Source organism: Mastomys coucha, unplaced genomic scaffold, assembly GCF_008632895.1.
Source record: "Mastomys coucha isolate ucsf_1 unplaced genomic scaffold, UCSF_Mcou_1 pScaffold1, whole genome shotgun sequence".
In the NCBI taxonomy this organism is placed as follows: Eukaryota; Metazoa; Chordata; class Mammalia; order Rodentia; family Muridae; genus Mastomys; species Mastomys coucha.
Genome location: NW_022196891.1, coordinates 61,714,758 through 61,736,702, shown reverse-complemented (window position 1 = coordinate 61,736,702; position 21,945 = coordinate 61,714,758). Strand labels below are relative to the sequence as shown.

General features: G+C 40.3%; 2 protein-coding genes across 7 annotated transcripts in view; one reads left to right on the top strand and one right to left on the bottom strand.

The window, feature by feature from the left end:
* Nme7 (NME/NM23 family member 7) overlaps positions 1 to 4,997 on the bottom strand; it is a 155,899-nt gene extending 150,902 nt beyond the window's left edge. For all 3 annotated transcript variants that reach the window (XM_031387737.1, XM_031387748.1, XM_031387764.1), the window contains exons 1-2: positions 4,896 to 4,997; positions 4,392 to 4,581 (exon numbers count right to left, since the gene is read on the bottom strand). The gene's annotated coding sequence lies outside the window, so the exon portion shown is untranslated. The remainder of the gene's footprint in view (positions 1 to 4,391; positions 4,582 to 4,895) is intronic.
* Positions 4,998 to 5,146: 149 nt separating this feature from the next.
* Blzf1 (basic leucine zipper nuclear factor 1) lies at positions 5,147 to 21,943 on the top strand. 4 transcript variants are annotated; one of them, XM_031387715.1, is made up of 7 exons: positions 5,147 to 5,165; positions 6,095 to 6,172; positions 9,844 to 10,280; positions 12,143 to 12,342; positions 13,579 to 13,707; positions 16,437 to 16,656; positions 20,906 to 21,943. In XM_031387715.1, the coding sequence occupies exons 2-7, from the start codon at positions 6,133 to 6,135 to the stop codon at positions 21,089 to 21,091; spliced, it is 1,212 nt and encodes a 403-aa protein (XP_031243575.1). In that variant the 5' UTR covers positions 5,147 to 5,165; positions 6,095 to 6,132; the 3' UTR covers positions 21,092 to 21,943. The 4 variants fall into 4 exon arrangements, with proteins under 4 accessions (XP_031243575.1, XP_031243566.1, XP_031243561.1 ...); XM_031387706.1 differs by having other exon boundaries at positions 5,150 to 5,217; XM_031387701.1 differs by lacking the exon at positions 5,147 to 5,165 and adding an exon at positions 5,170 to 5,515.
* The last annotated feature ends 2 nt before the right edge of the window (positions 21,944 to 21,945 follow it).

Sequence of the window (21,945 nt, the reverse complement as noted above, 5' to 3'; positions counted from 1 at the left end):
CAGAGGTATTGTAAACCACAGAGGTGAGTGTGCCACTAGACGGAGGGATTGTAAACAACAGAGGTGAGTGTGCCACTAGACGGAGGGATTGTAAACAACAGAGGTGAGTGTGCCACTAGACAGAGGGATTGTAAACCACAGAGGTGAGCGTGCCACTAGACGGAGGAATTGTAAACAACAGAGGTGAGCGCGCCACTAGACGGAGGGATTGTAAACCACAGAGGTGAGTGTGCCACTAGACGGAGGAATTGTAAACAACAGAGGTGAGTGTGCCACTAGACAGAGGGATTGTAAACAACAGAGGTGAGCGCGCCACTAGACGGAGGGATTGTAATTTTTTTCAAAGCCATATTTCTGAATCCAAGTAGCAAGGAATGGATGAGGTCTGAACACTCTGGATGTATACTCATGTTCAAATGTCACTGAAAATTAAAACCAAGAACTACAAGCCACAGAAGCCAATATTGATAATTAATCCATTTAAACTGAGTAGAAATCCACAGATAGCAGATGTAAGGCCTGATGAAGTCAGGCATGTTTAGCTGCCCTATCCCCCCAAACCAAATGTGTTCTTTTAAAATATATTTCAATTAGTTCTACGACAACTTCATACAACGTATATTGATCATATTCATTCTCCATTCCCCTTCTAATTCCTCGCAGGTCAACCCCCAGCCCCCAGTCCCTCTCAAACTCAGGTCCCTTCTCTTTTAGTAGCACGCCAAGTCCAATTTGTGGGACATTTACCAGTGGGTATGCGGCCATCCTTTGGGTTCTTAAAACTGAACTCAAGACCGAGTCCTCCTAGTTCTAATCCTCTCCTCTCTTTTCTCTGGGCTCTGCTTCCACTGGGAAAATGAGAGAACTTGAAGCAAAATTAATTTAATATACAAAAATAAATTTCTCAATAGTAAAAGTAGTCAAGAATCCTGGTAACTTCAAATAGCTACTTCTGGAGCGTATTTTAGATTTTAATCCCTTTCCATTTACCCCAACTATTTCCCCTTCTCATTAGGAAGTAATCTAGTTAAGACGAAAACAATATATCCCATATGGACAGTATATTACAGTGTATGAGTTACTTTTATAGGCAGTCACTATTCGATCCTCATAAAATACCCTAAAGTAAGCAGAATAAAAAGCAGCTTTCTGATTTCGTGGATGAGGAGACGAGGGCCCCAAAGATCTCCCAGTGCCTGTCTCATTGGTCAGCGCTGGGGCCAGGCTGCAGGAGAGACTGGGAAACGCTGGCGCTGGCTCCGCAGGAGAGCCTGCCACAAGCAACAACAAGCAGCGACAACAAGCAGCGGCAACAAGCAGCCTCTTCCAGACTGCTAGAAAAGAGGGGGCCAGTCATCTGCACGAGTCAGGAGGTCTGAAGCCAGCTTTTGGTGTCCTCACCTTCTACAGACCGTACACTTCAAATCCCAACACTTCATGAGAGATATAAAACAGTTACAGGTAAGTATTACTGGTAAATATTACTTTTGTTTATGCAACATGCAAGAATCTGTGATCTTTCTCAATATCCTAAGAAAAGCAAGAGGCCATCTTAGGAAAAGATCAAATCTACTGTTAGACATGTGTGTGTGTGTGTGTGTGTGTGTGTGTGTGTGTGTGTGTGTATGCACAGATGCGGCAGTTCTGAGATTAGAAAAGCAGCAACCCTGGCATTCTGCTGGAAGAGTATGCACTGCTAAAACTTTTCTGGGGCTAACTTGGCAGCATACCAAAATCTCAAAACTGCACTTGACCCTACTCTTAGTTATTACCGTTCTAATTTATTCTAAAGAAACAATGGATATGTGTGAGATGTATTTATTATATAGAGCGATAACAGAACAGATTAAAACACAGATTAACTCAATCAGAGAAAATAAAAAAGTAAACTGTAATTCTTAAAACTCAGCCAGAAAAAAAACATACAAGGTCTCTGCTAAGTGAGGAAAAGCATAATTTTTTTTAAAGAATTATTTATTTATTTTATGTACATGAGTACACTGCAGCTGTCTTCAGACAGACCAGAAGAGGACATCGGATCCCATCACAGATGGTTGTGAGCCACCATGTGGTTGCTGGGAATTGAACTCAGGACCCTTGGAAATGCAGTCGGTGCTCTTAATGTCTGGGCCATCTCACCAGCCCCCAAAACATAAATTTAAAAAAATATATAAAGTAGGATCACATTTACATGATATACACATGTGTGTGTATATGTGTATATGTGTATATGTGTGTATGTGTGTGTACATGTGTATACGTGTATGTACGTGTGTATGTGTGTGTATTACACACAAATATGTGCCTAGTATATTTCTCTAAAATAATAATAATGATTTTAAACAGGTAGTGGGGTTTAGATGTATTTATATTTTTTCACTACTATATGCTAAAATCTACAAAAGTGACAAAGTAGTTTTCTATATTTCTACAACAGAAGAAGCTGTTTTATACATAACTTACACACATGCTCACACACATTTAATGTGATTCATTAGATCTAGGGACAAGGATTAAATTAAGTTTAAATTCATCCAAGAGGCCTACAGTCTTTACGAATGTGTACATGTATACGCATGTGTACATAAGCACATGTAAAGAATAGAGAGACTGTGAGGTGAGTCAGTAAGATGACAGCAGCGGCAGCAGGCCAGTGTCAATACAGGAAACAGACGTGAGGTGAAGGGGACACTGCGACAGCTGTAGTGTCCCACATCTGACTATCAGAGCATCTTTAAATAGCCATAAGTTTTGGGGGGGGGGGAGGGGGAGGGAGTTCGAGACAGGGTTTCTCTGTATAGCTCTGGCTGTCCTGGAACTCACTCTGTAGACCAGGCTGGCCTCAAACTCAAGAAATCCGCCTGCCTCTGCCTCCCGAGCGCTGGGATTAAAGGCATGCGCCATCACTGCCCGGCTAAATAGCCATAGTTTTTAAGTGAAGTCATCTAGGCTATGTTTGCAAAAAGCAATGGAGGTTGTCCTCATTGGAAGAAAAGAATAATTCTAGAGAATATGATGCTTCAAATAATTTGCTGCTGCTACATCAGGAAAGGCAGTTTAAGAGCCTCTGAGAAAATCAGACCTCAGCAGCACCCACACGCTCACCACACCTTATGGAAGTTACTCTGGAAACTAAAAACTATCAGAAAGGAACAACCGAATTACAAAACAGCAATTACGAAGAGAGAATTTCAATAGTAAGGGTTACAGATCAGAAAAAAAAATGGTACTGCTAGATCAAATTAATATGGCTGAAGTTTCAAGGTAGAATCAAGGGAAAACAATTTGAATGATGAAATAGATAAAGCCAGGCAGAGGTGGCACAAGCCTTTAATCCCAGCACTTGGGAGGCAGAGGCAGGCAATGCTGGCTACATACGTAAATCAGTGATGAGAAAGCTATCCCAGGAGAGTGAAAACCTCCATCCTTCACAGATACCATCGGCCTTTGCCACATCCATCTACCTGCCTGTGCCTAGACTGCACACACAGAGGGAAAGACATCTAGCTTCCCCTCCTTCCAAAGCATGTCACTGCTTCCTAGAAAGGATTGACTTGAAATGAGAAAGATCTAGATGTAGGGGAAAAAACCTGAGATTTTTACTTAACTGTTTTTAGGCCTTTTTTTTTAAAAAAAAATTCAGGTTTGTTGCCAAATAGTAAGAGCACTATCTCTATGGTAAATGTGCATGCTCGGAGAATTCCACTCTTCATGCCCTGAGACAAAGTTTTGATTCTGATGAATCATGAGTCACAGTAAGAAATATACTTGTATAATAATCAGCCCACGTGCGCACATGCGTGCACACACACACCCCAGATCAAATGCTAACTAAGTTCATGCCACAAATAGCTACGATAGATGGGAGCAAGTGAAATCAAGAGCAAAACAGATGAACGGTCACTTCCACACTTCCTTCTTTAAAATAGAAATACAAGGCTACAGAATGGGTAAAATCATTATTTGGAATCCAATACGGAATACATTGCCTCTTAGATTCTGTCAAGTGCCTAGAAAAGAGAAAAGAGGAAAAAGAAAGATAGGGTTTGTGAAGTAAAGGTTTGTAAAGGTCTCTACAGGGAAAAGGACCAGGTTGGATATCAAAAAGGACTGCTGAACATCAATGAGAAAGCCTGGTATGTGGGGATGTCTCTTGCTAAGTCACAGCTATACCCATCTGAAGGCAACATCTTGCTAAGTCCTGTCCACCACACACAAGTGTTGAGACGACTAAAGATGAGTTAACTAGAACTCTGTGCACTATGGAGCAATGGTGCATTAACATCATCTAAAGGCTTATTAAAATGCAAACTATCAAGCCCCATTCAGTCATAATTTATGGTGGTGGTGGTGAATGCTAGAAGCTCTCCAAGTAATCCTGAAAGACATACCTGCTAAAACACAGTGATCTGGAAAGTATGAAATGAACTAGAAGCTGAGCCAGCAGACACCTATTACTAAGCGGTCCTGTAGGAGATGCAAGACAGAACTCCACCGCTTGGGAGAACAGACTCCAGCATTCAGAGAGATTCAGATCCAGGTTAGTGTTGAGACAGCACCACGTCGATATGGGCCTGCAAGCTAGAAAAATGAAAATGATGAACAATGTAAACTTATTCGAAATAATTCGTTTATTCGAAATAATGTCTCATCGGGTTTTCTTAGATTCCAAATCATCCCCATTTACTTTCTGTTACCTTACTCGAGCTTGAGGTCTTAGTGGCACTAAAATGGAAACTAGGGTGCTGCAAGAAAAGGAGTAAGCAGAGGCAGAAGGAACTGCTCCTAGCGAGACAGGGAGGTGAGGAAAGGTGGGGGTGCCCAATCGCCCAAAGACTTGGACGTTCAGTAACCAGGGTCTCGGAGCCTTTCTTAGGGCCTCCGGTAACACTCACCATAGTTTGTGGGTCTCAGCACAGGAAATAGACATCTGTACACAGGAAGACGACAACACAACCAATGATCTGGTTACTCTGGCAACGCAAGCCCCGCCTTCCTCCCCCCCCCCCGCCCCATTTGCCCCAATCTCCGCCTCGAAGCTGCTTCGTCTCCATTGGCTGGGAATAACTAGGCCCCGCCCACTCGCTCAAAGGTCCACCCATTGCCTCATCGCCCGGGGCAACGCGACGCCACCTTCTGCGTTCCAACGTGTTCACTTCCGTCGGGTGGGTAGTGACCCGGAAGTCTAAGCCTCCCTGCGGCTTGCTGTGTATATTGGTACTTTTTAAAACAATTAGATGTTCTCCCACTTTTCGCTTTCTGAGCCGATACAGAGTAAACCCTGTGCTTCTTCATTTTACACACAGTACGAAGTGTGGGTTGGTCCTTGTCCTTCGGAAGAGCCTTCCGGAAATGAAACCCCGAGTAATAGGAAGTGATTAGCGTGAGCGAGTAGCTTAGGTGTCAGGAAGGCTTGGCCGGGCTGGCTTCCGACTGCCAGGGGAGTTTACAAGTTAGCTGGCTGCTGAGCGAGTGGAGAGCCTGAGGGGTGAGCACTGAGATAAGGATATCGGAGGTAAATCCTGGAGCCGGCCCGGGTGCCAGACGCGGTGGGAAGAGGGCGGACTGGGGTTGGAGCTCGGCGGCCATTGGTTTGGGATTTAAAGGTTGTTCTGGGAAGAGGCTGCTTCTGGCAGGGACAGACTTGGGCTCATACGCTTCGGGAATGAGGCTGACAGTCTTAATGCTTCCACCCCACCTCTCCTTTTAAAGTCTTAGACAAGGACGCTCAATATTCTGCATCGCAGGGTCCCAGCGAAGTTTCTGACTTTTAAATTTCTTGTTAGCTATTGGATAGTTACAGGATGCATCCCTAGAGCAAGGATGTGTGGTGTTTAGAAAGTTAGGCTGTATACTGAATCGTATAAGTGTGAGAACAGTCAGCTTTTTAGGACGTGTGGTTCCCTATTCTATAGTCTAGCCTCTAGAGAACACTTAAACCTTTAACAGATAGACATGACCGCCTGTCAAAAGGAGATAATGAAGAACGTGGGTACTAAAGGGCAGAAAGAATTAAAACATAACTTTTAAAGTAAGACGCATTCGTTGAATATATTGTCATTGCTTTAATTCTTTCATATGTATACATTTCTAGGTCTTCGGTGGAAGTCTTAGATTACATTTTCACTAGTTATGGAAAAAATGACTGCCCTTAAAAGTTTTGAAAACAAAGGTGAGTGTTTCTGTTTTGATAATAATTGATTTGGTTTTTGTTTGAGTGATTGCTTTTTTTGTTTTTTTTGGGGGGAGGGGTGATTTTTGTTTTTTTTTGGGTTTATTTTGGAGTGGGAGGATGGGATTCAAGACAGGATTTCTCTGGGTTACCCTGGCTGCCCTAGAATTCACTGGCCTTGAACTCAGAGAGATCCGCCTTGATTATCTACAAAGGCAGGTAATACAACTGTTTGTTTTATTTTCACTATAATGTGACTATTGTTAGTGAAAAAAGATGTTAGTGCTACATGGACCAAGAAAGAGAATACCGTATTTGATGTTGTCACTTGTCTATCCTTCAACTGCCTCAGGAGAGAAATGTGATTTTTAGTATAGCAACAGAGCTTTCTCTCAAGCATGTGAATAGCACTGCCATCATAGAACAGGTGGACCATTACGGCTAGGGCTCACTCAAACCTAACATAAACAGTTTAATTAAAAATTAAAGTTGCAGGGCTGGAGAGATGGCTTAGTGGTTAAGAGCACTGATTGCTCATCCAGAGGTCCTGAATTCAGTTCCCAGCAACCACATGGTGGCTTACAGCCATCTGTAACGGGATCCGATGCTCTCTTCTGGTGTGTCTGAAGACAGCTAAAGTGTACTCATATACATTAAATAAATAATATTAAAAAAATTAAAGTTGTAGACTTCTACATTAAAAATACAGCTAAGTTAGTTTAGCAAACAGATAGTAAGGTCTGGGACATTTAAATAATAAGGATCGGGCGAAAATGATTCTATGAGCAAATGAATTTGGAAGTGCTGGGTTGAACTGGCTATACAAGCATTTCTTAGTACTATTAGAAAACCAGTACATACTATGAAACACCAGAGGCTATGCATCATGCATAAGTGTGCATACACATTTGACCAAGCAACTGTTTATCCAGAGCCTATAGAGCAGAGGTTCTCAACTTGTTGGTCATGAACCCCACATATCAGATATTTGCACTACATATATACATAACAGTAGAAAAATTATATTTATGAAGTAGCAACAAAACGTGGTGTTGGTCACAACACGGGGAACTGTGTTAAAGGGTCTCAGCATTTGGAAGGCTGAGAATCACTGGACTAGAGGAAGGTTCTGCGGGTCACCTTCATAAAGGTTAATGTGAGTGTCCATAGCATGTTTTTCTAATGTAATAGCTAAACTTTACTAGGTGATAATTGTGACATTGAAAAGAACACTAAAGCTGGGTCTTGTGGCACAGGCTTGTAATTTTAGCTACTTGGGAGGCTGAGGCAGGAGGATCACAAATTCGTACCGTTTGGGCTACAGAGTCAGTTCAAGACTAGCATGGGCAACCTAGGGAGATCCTGTCTCAAAATAAAACTGTAAAATGAGGGCTAGGATAAAGCTTTGTGCTAGACTGCATGCTTGTCATGCTGTGGCCTAGCTTCAATCCCAACTGCCCACCCCCATGTACTCCAGAAGAATAGGATCTTAAAATTTACCAAGCGGCATCCTCAGTTTACCAGTTTATTGTTTAATTTTGTATATGTTCCAGAGAGTCTGTCAGACTATAGTATAAAGGAGCTATGAGTTAATGATTTAATGTAGAAGAGAAAGCGGGGTTGTTTTAAAATTTTTTTCACTGAAAGTCTAAGTGAAGTTTAGGTATGTGTTTATAGAGTAATAAACTCATTAATTAAATATTTACTTTTCTCCTATGCCATGCACATTTCCTTAGCTGGTAAAATGAGCTGGTAAAAGTATCTGTAACCAAAGGCTCTTCCAATAGTCCAGCGTGGAAGAGAATCAGATTATTCTGAAGTGCTATAGCACTTAGAGTGTTCTCCAGGGATAGAAGGATGGTGAAGCCCATTACAAGGCTATGGTTGTACCACAACCGGCCATGGGAACTTAGTATTATTTTGGCTCATGAGTTTGATGTTCTGCCTGTGCCCAGTCATATGACTTAAAAGTACTTCTTCTCATGCAGTCACACTGTTATTAGTAAGGGAACTATTTGTTCAGTGATGGCCTCTAATCATGCCCTTTTCCTTCCAGAATCTAAAACAAAAATTGGTAGATTGTGACCGTCCGACCCCTTGAAAAAGTTTGCAGTCAGTTTGATGATTATAAACAGTGACTGAGTACATGTAAATCAGGTGTTATCCTGACTAAAATAGATTCTGTTTTTCTTATTACTTGCTTACTAAACAAAAATTTTGCCATTAAAAGAAACAAAATGGTTCTGTTTTCTCATGTAAGTGCTTAGAAACTTTCTTCAGTTTCATCATTCCAAAAGCCTACAATCTTTCCCCTTGGGCCCTTTACCAAAGCTGTTTCCAGCCCCCGTGTAGAAAGTGGACTAGTGACCTTGCTGGTTCTTCACCTTTCATCAGTCCAAGGGAAAGCCAGGTTGGAAAGCCACAAACCTTCCATGAGTCTTAACTGATCAGTGTCTGCTCACAGGTAGAAAGAGAGGCATGATCCAGGGATGCTGGTGGCTCCCTCAGGGAAGGGAGAACAAGGATTGGTGCTTTGCTTTGCTCAGCATTCTTCATAATTACAAAGCTGGCACCAGAGGTTTTTGTCTTCTCACTCAAAGGAAGTAATTATTCATGAATGTGCCCTGAATTGCCTAGTACATATGTAATAAAGGTTTCTGTGTATGTCACAGGGAAAAAAAGGAATTATGAAAGGTAAGAAAATGCAAAGCCCTGGCTCAGCCTGTTCACCCACACATTAGTAAGAGCTGGTGAGTTGTTCCTGATAGCCATGAGTTCTTAGTGAGTAGAACAGTTTAAATAAACTGAAGAGTAAATTGGAATTGAAAGTTGTTTGAACGTCTTAACTGGAATTTTGTTTTATTTGAAAAGAAATATCTGTCAAATACATATTGTTTCTTTGCCTTTCAACAAACTTTGTGATTTGTCCTCAAATTTCTATTATTTGGAGTTCCTTTATTTAATTTTTTTCTTTATAAAAGCATTATTTAAACTTCTAGATCAACTATGTTATGACTTGCCTAGGAATCCATTTTGACTTAAACCATAACCAAGTATCTCACCAGATTCTTTTTGGCCAAGCTCAGTGGGCTGGAATGGAGTTATTTTAAGGGTGACTTTATTTTTGTTAACTTATAGTTAATACATAACTCTATACTTTTAAATACCAGAAATAGATAGTTACACACACACACACACACACACACACACACACACACTTCTTTATTTTTAGTCTATGAAGTGAAAATATCTTATATTCCAGTGACATCATTTTAACACTATCATAACAGAAAGTCAGAATTATAGTTTATGATACTAAGTAATCTTTCTTTGGACAGTGTTTTGACTAGGTGCCAGAGTTGTTATAAGCCTCTTCCAGGCAGCCTGGCTGGCTTATGTTTCTTCCAGGCAGCTGGTCTGATCTCCTCAGGTCTTTGCTCCTGAGAATGACTGTAGGCTTTACTGTTTACTATAGGGAGGGAGGGGCCTAGTGAATCTTGTCAGTTTCTGGGACTTCCTGGAGCTGTTTTGATTGTTTACTGCTGGCTTAAGGAGCTTCCTGTGGGAGGGAGTATTTTGGTCTGGGAGGAAACTGCTACATAACAAGTAGTCTTGTTGGCGTTCTTATCGTTTCTTTTGACAAATTGTCCTGTGTTTAATGTCTTTGTTAGGCGTCCTTACTTCGACCCCAATCCGAGGAGCAGGAGATGGAATGGAAACAGAGGAGCCCCCTAAGTCTGTTGAAGTCACCCATGGAGTCCAACCCATAAATCAACATGTCCTTCCAAGTCCACGGAAGAAAGGCCCCTCAGAGAGCCCAGGCGTTCTTCAGCTGGGGAAGATCCTTAATGAAAGAACAGTGGAAGTGGAAGCTGTCCGAATATTTGTTCCAAAAGCTGCTATCACTCACGACATCCCCACCAAGAACACAAAGGTTAAGTCCCTAGGACCTCACCGAGAAGAACTTCACAATCAGGCAGAGGTGGTCACAGACCCGCGGAAGGAACTCTCAGAGCTAAAGAAGGTTTTGGAAAAGCTCAAGAATTCTGAAAGGAGGCTACTTCAGGACAAAGAAGGCCTTTCAAATCAGCTCCGAGTACAGACAGAGGTAAGCCCAGCCCATAGCTCCAGTGAGTTCTGACCTTGATGGAAGTGGAGGTGCGAAGAGCTTTAGACAAGCCTGCCTCCAAGTTATAAAAGTAGGTTGCATTGATAAACTGACCACGTCAGTCTCTGCCAGTGACAAGTTAGCAGTCCTTGTTTTAAGAATTCATTCCTGATACTTGGGGGTGGGAGATGAAATAAGTTACTGGGTCTTTATTAGAAATGAATAAGACTCTATAGTGTTCAGTTGTATTACTTTAATCTCTGCAGCTTCATAAAATTGCTTTAACCCTCCTTTATTTCTGTTTAACCTTTACATCTTTGCATTATTAGCATGGTTTTGTTAGTGTGTGTTGGTGTTAATGTGTGCTGTATGTGGAAGGTGAAGGGACTCTGCCAGCCTGAGCATGGCAGGTGTGGCTCTGGCAGGCCTTGCCCTTCTGCATTGCCTCTACATTCCTAAAGCTAGCCACCAGTCTGTTCCCTTATTTGTCCATGCTCTCCTCCTGAGGCTGACTACCAAGATCCAACTATAAATGCCCCCTTTGGCTTACCTAATTAATATGCCCAATCAAAATTAAATACCTCATGCTAACATAGGGTTTGCCCATGTACCTTTATAAACCACCATTTTCCTATGTGCCATGTGTGTCTCCTCTCTACCCAGAGACATTTCTTTGTTCCCCTCCAGGACAAATACTCTCCTTCCTCTTCCTTCTTCCCTTTCCCTTCTCCTTCATCCTCTGACTCCTATCCTTGTCTCTTATTCGCTGCCCTTTGTCCTTGTCGGTGGGGCAGATAAATCTCCTTTGAGCTGCGAGCTTGGTCTTGGGGTCCTGAGCCCCCGTACTTTCCCTAACAGAGGTGGTGCATTCTGCTTCACAGGTGTGGAGGTCACAAGAACTTTCCTGGAACCCTCCTGGGTTCGAGGTTATACTCAGAGCAGGTTGTCAGGCCTTCACGGTGAGCTCTACCCACTGAGCCATCTTTGAACCCCAAAACTACATCTCTTTGCAAAAAGATTGTGTGTATAACATAATGATTAGTGGTTCCTATCCAAAAATTTTCATGAGTTTAATATATTTTAATATACTTAATTTCTAAGTACAAAATAATATATATTTATTTGTAAACATTTTAGAAGATTCAGAAAGAAGAGACTAGGGAAATGGCTTAGTGTGTAAGAATGCTGACCGTCAAGCTTGGTGACCTGGATTCAAATCCCCAACACCCATGTAAAAAGCCTGGCATAGCCAGGCACACCTTTCATGTCAGTTGTAGGCTGTTGGGGTCAGGGCCTAGACAGGATTTCTGGTGATTGCTAGCCTCTAGCCTAGCTATGGTTTCAGTGACAGACCCTGTAAGGAAGTAAGTCAGATTCAGGGACACTGATGTCCTTCTCTGGCCTCCACATGTGTAGGGACACACACACACATATACCATTTTTAAATGATTAAAAAGGAAATTTAGAAAGACAATAAAAATGGTAACACCTATAATTACATTGCCCAGATATAAGTACATAACTGCCCGTTCATTTGGTCTTAGTTATGGTATTTTTCTTTTCTAAATTTATTTCTTTTTATTGAAAATAACTTTCTGTTTTGCATAATATATCTTCATTACAATTTCCCCTCCTCTACTCATCCCAGTTCTTCCCGCCTCCCTTTCTCATCTCTATCCACCCCTTATCTGTCTTCTCATTAGAAAACAAACAGGCTTCTAAGGAATAATAATAAAATATAAGACGAAAACTAACACATTGGAATAGGAACCAAAGGGCATAGAAATAGGTCCTCTGTCATAAATTTAGCTACATTCAAATCAGTGACATTTCTTAAGCTTGGTTGTCTTCTTCCATCCTAGATAAATCGGGAGTTAAAAAAGTTACTTGTGGCTTCTGTTGGGGATGACCCGCAGTATCACTTTGAACGTCTAGCCCGGGAGAAGAACCAGCTCATCTTAGAAAACGAAGCACTAGGTCGGAACACAGCCCAACTTTCTGAACAGCTGGAACGGATGTCAATACAGTGCGATGTTTGGAGAAGTAAATTCCTTGCAAGCAGGTATTCTTCTGTTACAAATATATATCTTTCCCCATTGTTTTTCTGTCTGTCTCCATTTTGACACATAACACAAAATAATAGTGAAAATTTCTGACTTAAGATTGTCAGAGTGCTTCATACCGTATTTGATACGTAGCACTTCCCCTCTGGAGGGCCACACAGACTCCTAGAGAGGTGACACATGGTCCCTCTTTATTCTAAAGTCACTCTTACTACAGTAAACAAAACACAGATATAAAATTAAATATAGAAATATTGTGGTCAGAAAAGACATGTAGACCCTCTCCCTTTCCTCCTCTCCTCCTCCCTCCTCTATCTCTCCCCTTCCTCCTCCCCCTCTTCCTCCGACTGGAGAGAGCTGTCTCATTCCTACTTCCTAGAGCAGTCTTCTCCACCCAGTGTGCTCTGTTCTTTTAGATTCTTTATCCATGTAAAGAGATTTTCAACCTCCTCCTCCCCACATATAAGCAGAAAACTGTGTCGTTTTGTGGCCTATCCGATGAGGCAGACTTTAACGAATATAAAAAGCCACAAGGCTGTAGAGTCCAGGCCTCTGAACACGCTGGTCCTGGGAACCTCTGCTGTGTGCCTTGGTTCCTCATCTCTTCATCCTCTCTCCACTCAGCCTTTCACATGCCTTAAAGTTTTCCTCAGCAGATACTCAGAAGCTATCTTCTAGAGAAAACAAAAAGCAGGGTGTAGAAAATTTTATAATAAATGTTTCCTTCTAGTATACACATTCCATGTATTTATTTTTCACACATTCATGTTGAAATATGTTAAATTTATTTTTTGGAAAAATAAGAAACTTGTCTATGTAACAGGACTATCTAAAAGACTACTTTGTTTCATAGAAACTTTTCAGTATTTAGCTGAGAGGAAAGTACAGTTGTGTAGTGAGAAAAATCATTTATTTTTCTTTCCCTTTCTGTTTCTTATAGTTAGAAGCGTCTACTTAGTAATTGTAAACTGATACATTCAGAGTAACATTCGTGTAAATTCAAGTCACTATATAAAAAGTTAAGTAATTTTCTGTCATTTAAAAATATTTCAACTGCTCTGCTTTATAAGCTCTGCATGTTAAAATGTTCTCATTTTAACATTTGCCAAGCAGTCAGAGTATGTTAAATCCCTTTGTCAGCTTTTTTGAATCTAACAATCACGAAGAAACAGAAGATTGACTTCTGTGTGCTGTGTTACCCTGAGAGAACTAGATGTGTTTTTAATCTTTTTCAGGGTAATGGCAGATGAATTAACAAACTTCAGAGTAGTGTTGCAGCGTCAGAACCGAGATGCCCAGAGCGCTATTCAGGATCTCCTGAGTGAACGGGAACAGTTTCGTCAGGAAATGATCTCTACCCAGAAGTAAGGCATTTCTTCTCATTCCAAACTCCTCTCTTGTCTCCTGCAGGTTTTGCTATTGTGAAAGGTTTTGTTTCAGTGTGTGAGTGTGGCCAGGTTTTTTAACATGCTGGCTACTGTATACTGTAAGTCTTAATTTTAAATAGATGCCCTAAAAGGAAGACACCCTAAAAACAGAAAGGATGATGCTGCATCTTGCGTTGCTCATAGGGAAAAGAATTGTTACATCTGTAAGTGAGGGTATTTCTGCATTTAAAAGCAGTTAAGGTGGTTTGTGTAGTTTTGGTAGAAGCCAAGTGTCTGAACTGTCATGGCAGCTCTTATGAAGGAAACATTGAACTGAGCCTTGCTTACAGTGTCATGAAGAATCATGACAATAATGTGGGCAGACACAGAGAAGGAGCTAAGAGTGCTACATCTTGTTCTCCAGGCAGCAGGAGACTGGGTGCCACACTGGGCAGAACTTGAGCATCTGAGACAAAGCCCACCTCCACAGTGACACACTTCCTCCAAGGCCACACCTCCTAATAGTGGACCAAGCATTCAAACGCATGAGCCTACAGGGTCATTCCTAGTCATACTGCGACACCTGTTTTTCCCATGGGAGGGCTTTTTAAAGTCTTTCTGTAATATTAGAACATGTCTGTTTATCTTTACATTCCAGTACTAACAAGCTGAAATTTTAAAAAATAATAATAAATAAACAAACAAATGGGCCATGTTTCTTAAAAGAACTTTATATTTTTATGTAGCTAATTAGCAATCAATTATATGGGAAATTAGAAGGATAAAGCATAATATATCAAAGTACGGAAATTGTTTTAGAAGCAGTTAAGGCAATGCTTCAGGGAAATGCTTGTTTGAGGCTGGCCATGATGGTGCACACCTATAACTCAGGACTGGGGAGGCTGGGGCTGAAGTACCTCAGTTCCAGGCCAGTCTGGCAATGCAATAAGATTATATCTTTAAGGAGATAGAAGTTTATTTGGGGACATGAGAAAAGACTCATTAGTAATTTAAGTTACTATGTCAAGAAATACAAAAAGCAAATTCAACCCAAACTAAACAGAACTGAGAACGAATACTAATGATGATTGATGGCTAAAACAATTTTTCGATGGTACTTTTTTAAAAAGATAAACTGAAGAAATGTCTAGCATGACGTGACAGTTACAGAGCCTGCACGGGTCTGCATGCATGCTGTGGTTGTTAAGCTTGGTGTTTTTGTGGGACTCCTAACAGTGGAAATGGAGGCTGTCTCTGACTCCTGTGCCTGCTCTTGGGACCCTTTTCCTCCTACTGGGTTGCCTCATCCAGCCTTGATATGAGGGTTTGTGCCTAGTCTTCCTGCATCTCATTATACTGTGTCTGGTTGATGATACCACTGGGAGGCCCGGTGTTTTCTGAAGGAAAACAGAAGATAGTGGATCTGGAGGAGAGGATGGTGGTGGGGGAACTGTGTAGAGAGGAGGGAGAGGACGCTGTGGTTGGTATGTATTATGTAAGAGAAGAATAGATAAATAAGAAAAAAAAGAAATGCCTAGCCAGTAAACTAAAGAAAGATGGTACATCTTAAGTATTAGGAATGAAGGCATGCACACAATAGATTGAGTAGACATAGCAAAGACAGTAAGGGAATGTTATTGATACCTCTTGCCAATCAAGTCAATGATTTAGATAAGCTCTGTAAAGGCATTCCTATGGTTACTTAAGAACAGGCACAGGAGGGCTAGAGAGATGGCTCAGCAGCTAAGAGTGCATACTACACTTGCAGAGCATCTGAAGTTAGTTCTCACCACCATGCTAGACAGCTTATCACCACTTGCAACTTCAGCTCCAGGAGAGCTCATACCCTCCTCTGGTCTCTGTGGGCACCTACACTCATTTATACACACCCACACCCACTTAAATAATTTTAAAATAAAATAGATCCTAAAAACTAAGATACATAAGTTAACTAGCCCTAACTCATTAAAGCAATTGAGCCTGTAGTTAAAACCAACATGTGAAGGAAATTCTAGCCCTGATGGATTCACCGAATGCCAATAAACATCTAAGGAAGAAAGAAACACAGTTGTACACAAATTCTTCTAGAGCACAGGAGGAGAGGGAACAATTTCCAAATCATTTTGGGGGCAAGCATTATGATAACAAACTAGAGACATAGCAAAGCCTGTAAACTTTCAGTCTTTAAGGAACATAGCTGTAAAAATCCTTAATAGAATGCTAATTAATCAAATCCAACAATACAGAAAATCATTTATACCTTATGACCAAGCAGGGTTAACTACAGAAATCAGAGACTGATTTAGCATCCAGATATCAACTACTAATCAAATACTAAAACTCTGAAATACACTAATATCTGTAATTTCTATACCAAAATATGATTACACTAAACTGTACTGCTTGATTCATGGTTTTCAGGTAACAGCCGAGTAGATTAACAAGTGACTTCTGTCCTATCTTGAAATAAATAAGAATTTATAAGTACAGCCTTATTACAATGAATTCCAATGTCTAAAAATTGTCCTTATTTTGGGCTTGTACCACAGTAAAAGCCAAGATTTTAAACTCTACTAAAAATAAAACAAACAATTAATTTTAAGAATCTTGAAATCTGAGCAAAGACGTTAAATGACTTCTGAAATATGTTGCTCACTTATTTTCTCTTACAGGTTCTTATAGTTTGTCTTTTTATCAGTTTCATTGCTCATGTGTGTTCTGTGCAGAGTTTTGGAAGAACTCTTGGTGTCCTTACAGTGGGGGAGAGAGCAGACATACTCCCCTAGCACACAGCCCCTCAGCACAGCAGACCTAGCACTCACTAACCACGGGCTGGCAGAAGCAATCCATGCTCATCTGTTGGGGAATGTTGGCATTAGCCATCAAAAGAAGATTCCAGCAACAGTAGAAATCTGCAGTACCCCAGCTGAGAAAATGGCTGAAAAGGTAACATTTTTCTCTTTCATGCACTGTGGAATGTGTTCTATGAGCTGCAAGATTTTATTCACCCCTTACTGAAAACTATGTGTTATGCTTGGCATTAGAGGTTTTGAAATGTAGATCTTAAATTTGTTTTCCATGTTAATAAGCTCATGGTCTTAGAGAAAATTTCTCCTTTGACTCTAAAATTTCCAAATGTCACTATTCCATTCTAAGGAGAAAACTATAATAGTTTTAAAGGAAGTTAGGTAACAGATAACTTTTTATTCATTTTCTTTTTTTAATTGATTTAAGTTTTATTGAATTATGATAAGTAAAGATAATTTCAGTTTATCTGAATTTGTTAACATTTAAAAACATATTTTAAGTAAATAGAATTACATCACATTCTTCTTTCCCTTTTGTACCCCAACTCTTCCCAGAGACCCACCCTTCAATACCTGTAATACCTTTTTTTATTTTGTCACATTCCTTAAAATTTATAAAATATTGTAACAATAAAAATGAGTAGTATAAAAGTTGTTTGATATAAAACAATTAGTCTTTTATAGATGCTTGTCTGTAGCAATACTGAAAATATATGTTTTTCTCAATATAAATTTTAAATAACTCCAAACATATTAGCTGTATATTTTAAAATAATATATCACTACTAGTTTTTTTTTAATGAACATAAATAGATAAAGTCTGTTTGTTTGTTTGTTTGTTTTATTTTTAGTAGAGTTTAAAATCTTGGCTTTTACTGTGGTACAAGCCCAAAATAAGGACAATTTTTAGACATTGGAATTCATTGTAATAAGGCTGTACTTCAATGCCCCTCACATCACCAAAGGATTTTACCTACCTACTAGCTAAGCTAAGAGTTGACAGTTCTGCTGTGTCAAGGAGTGAATTGTAGGCACGGTATTTGGATACAGATTTCCCGCTATGGTCAAAGCTATTTGACTGGAGTGATTGTCTTCATTCTCAGCCCACAGAGAACAGGTTACATTCATTTAAGAAATAGTGTGTGTATCAAGATGGTATATCCGAAATGATGTATGTATTAAGATGGTCTATCAGTGAAGTCATTCACCAACTGTTTCTTGGTTTGGTTTGGTTTGGTTTGGTTTTCGAGACAGGGTTTCTCCATTAGCCCTGGCTGTCCTGGAACTCATTCTCTAGACCAGGCTGGCCTCCAACTCAGAAATCCGCCTGTCTCTGCCTCCCAAGTGCTGGAATTAAAGCCCAGTCTCACCAACTGTTTCAATAAACAATGCTGTTTGTACCTGACAAACACATAACAGTCTTGAAATCATGCTTCTCCTATCTCAGCCTCGCTATTAGTAGTATTGTTTATTTGATGTTTTTACACTATACTATGGTTTTCAGAACAGCTTACATATTTCAAAAGTATTTATACAGCCAAAAGAAACATAAGCAATTAACTTGGGAGGTGGCTTATAAGAGAACAACAAAGAGTAAGACTGAATGCTTTGCTTGATGTTTGTTACTATTGTATCAATTTTGGTTTTTTTGTTTTGGTTTGGTTTGGTTTGGTTTTGGTTTTTGGTTTTTGACAGGGTTTCTCTGAGTAGCCCTGGCTGTCCTGGAACTCACTCTGTAGACCAGGCTGGCCTCAAACTCAGAAATCCACCTGCCTCTGCCTCCCAAGTGCTGGGATTAAAGGCATGCACCACCACCGCCAGGCCTAATTGTATCAATTTTGAAGAAGAGAACTTTATAAGTTACTCTTTCTCTGAGGTGAATGCTTTTCAAAATCATCACAGCCAATGAACCAGATTCTTACCCACACCTAATGTCTGCGCCACCCTCCAAGCAGAACCATTATTCATATTCTTATTAAAGTGCTCTGTAGAAATTTGTCTTAGTAAGTTGCAGGTCACATCAGAAGTGATCTAAGATTATTTAATTCCCATATATAGATGGGACAGATAGAGTACTACAGAATCAAATAGACCAAGTACTTATCGTCCTCATTGAATTCCAGGCCTGTATAGGTGACCTGTCAAATACCAAGCTTACCTGCATTGAAACCTCAGGGCCCAACTCCCATAACCGTGTTATTAACTAGAACCCTTGTGCTATTAAAATGTTAAGTATTACTCTGTGTAACCTGTGCTCACAAGCTCTTTTTAGCTTTTGTTCATGGTGATTACTTCTGTGTGTTTCCCCATTGGTCACATCATTATGTTGAATTCCTTTGGGCTATATATCTTTTCCCCTGTCTCATTAGCTTGTTTCACTGGCTTCTCTTTTTCTCTGTCTTTGCTAGTTTTCATTCCTAAGTATCTGTCCCCATATCCTCCTCTCAGCTACCCCAAATCCTAAGTTTGTGTCAGCTTAACTATTTCTCTTCTTGGGGTACTTTTTTAGATTACTACTTCCTGTTCAGCATATGACTTTGACTCCTAATTCATAGAAGAAAAAGTGGGCACAAGAACAAGCCAGCTTAAAGGAGACCTAGTTGCCTACCTGGATTATATACACTTGTCTCCCAGGAAAAAGTGTCCCTTTCTTAGCGCTTATATTATATTGTTATTGTGTGATTCTCCCTCTAAAATTACTTAAAGGCTGGAGAATATGTCCTACTATATTTCCTCATGAGTTAGTATAATGTTGTACATAGTAGGTGCTCAGCTACTTACAAAAAGGATCAGTACCTAAAAAGTAAACTACTCAAAACTTGTTTGTTCTTTCCTGCTATTTCGTTGTTGGGAAGTCATGTCATGGTGTACTCAGATGCTGTCAGTGTTTTTGAGTGCGGTTGGCTTTCCATCGCCGCTTGTCTGCCTTGGTTTCTGTGACTAACCCCCGCCTTGTCTTCCCTGCTCTTTACTTCATTGTGCAACATTGGGTGTGCTTCAGGCCTGGTCTAGATCTGCTGCTTCTGCTGCTTCCTTGCTCACCACACTCCCTCATGGAACAAGCCTGACCGCCTCTTCCCCTTGCATGCTTCATGACCGTCCAGCCTAAATGCCTCAGGAGCTGTCCTTTCAGACATGAGTACAGTAACCTAGTCTCTGCTCTTCCTCTGTCTGCCTTAATGCCCACCTAGCGCCATCCTCCATGCTGGGCCGCAGGATCTCCGCAAGGCTTAAAATCCTTCCCTGTCATTTTCATGCTAAAATCTAGAAAGCTTTCTGGTGTATCTCAGTCTCCCACTGAATTCCCTTAGCATTTTATTTTTTACTTTAAAGCCTCATATCATAGCATAATGCCATATTTGGAAACCATTTTTCCCCTCAAAATTTACAAGAAATATTACTCTTTCTGTCTTTGCTTGTCATCTAACTTTTAACTAAGGTCCATAAAAATAAGAGGTCTGAATGCTGAATTTTAAAGGTTTAGTTAGCAAATGGAAGTCCTAAAGTAGTACAGTAGCTCTTACATGATGCCTGTTAAACAGGAGCTAGGGCTTCTTGGATATGCTGTTAACTTAGCAGGGACAGGCTGCAGAGAGTGAGTGCAGGGAGGAAGTCTGGGAGCGCCTCTGAAGAAGTGAGACTGTAGGAAAGGGAGACAGAGCCCACCCTTCCCCGCTGCTTCTGGCGGAGTAGCTTACCAGTCGCAGTGCCTGCCACCTTTCAAACATAACGCTGCTAATGTTAGGATTACTTTGAGAATTTGAACATGAAAAATGAAATCCGGGAACCACAAAGGTTATTCTTGTCCATAGTTGAACTGTTTTCCAACCCCTAGGCCTCCCACCTCCCATGCTCTGCCTCTCAGTAGAGGGAGACAGGAGAGGCCAGGACAGAGGAAGAAATGAGCGAACAAAGTATTGTGAACATAGTTGTTAGCATAAAATGTTATCTATAATTGAAAAGGATAGAAATGAAGGGCCATTTATTTTACCATAAATAAAAAGAGCATTTCCAGAAAAGAGTCTATTCCTTATAAACAATGGAATGGAAGGGAGGAGACAGCCAGGGACTGCTTTTTAGCTAACCCTGAAAATTGATATCATATGAAGTAGAATTTATAAAGCTTCATTTTTCTGGTTTTTTTCCTTGTATTGATATTTGTAAAAGAATATTTGTCTATAATTACTAAAATATAATGTTATAACTAGGCATCATTGCTGAATTTATAGCATTTTGGAAAAAAGGATAAATTCAAATTCATTCAGATAGTATTTTTTATGATAGCTCCATCAAACTATAAAACTGTATAGGAACTTATATACTGGTGAAACCCAAGGCCTTTATAGCGCATGCTGCGTACATCTGACATGACCTCTCATTTGTCTTAGGTTCTGCGGATTTTGGATCCAGTCGCCTGTACAGAAAGCTCTCCCGACAACCCTTTTTCTGAACCTTCACCAACCACATTACTCACTACAAAGAAAAATATTGGACGTTTCCATCCCTATACCAGATATGAAAATATAACTTTCAATTGCTGCAATCAGTGCCAGGGAGAACTCATTGCTCTTTAGCGTGTAGTCTATTGGAGGTGTGCTCAGGACCCCACAGGCATTATTTGGGAGCCCGGATTATTAAGATGCTAGAAATAAAGTCAGTTCATCTTTATATAATACATACCCATGAAGCTATTTCATGTACTGGATTCCAGATTATTTTTCTTAACAAATATCTCAGGGTAAGAAAGTAAAGCTTTATAAATATATTTAAAAGTTCAAAATCCTTTCCAGTACTTAGTATTTATGCTAAAAATCTAAAAAAGATTGTGTAACTTTCTTTTAGGCCCTATGTTATCATTCTGTTATAATTTTTATATAAACTGTAAACAGGTTTCATTTTGGTGCATAAAACAAAACCAGGCAAACTACAACCATGTGTTGTAAAGGGATGTGGCCATATCTGCCCCTGACCACTGTCTAGGCTGCTCTACCGGTCAGCAGCAGAGTCAGTGTGTGGCCAGCAAAGTCCGTCCCTTTATAGAGCAAGTCTTCTAGTGTAGCTGGGTCCAGGAAAAAGGGATTTGCAGTCCCTTTATGGTCACATTGTGGGGATACAAGAGGCCTTCAGAAACACTGGGGTAAAGGGTTGATCTTTCTAAACAAACATGTTAAGAAAATAAAAGGTATTTTAGAGCTACAACAAATGCTTCAATGAGTGTTCCATACCACCTGGTTTTGGCAGAGTGTTCTTTGCACGGTTGCAGTTTGACAGAGAAAGCTGAGTCCTAATTACCAACTCATGTTGACATGTTCAGAACAGCAGGTGAACCTAGTTTGCTGATAGAATGATGGAAGAATGATCTCTAGGGAAAAAAAATGTACTCCATCAATTTGCATATACTATTAAATATATTGTATAATCTACCATA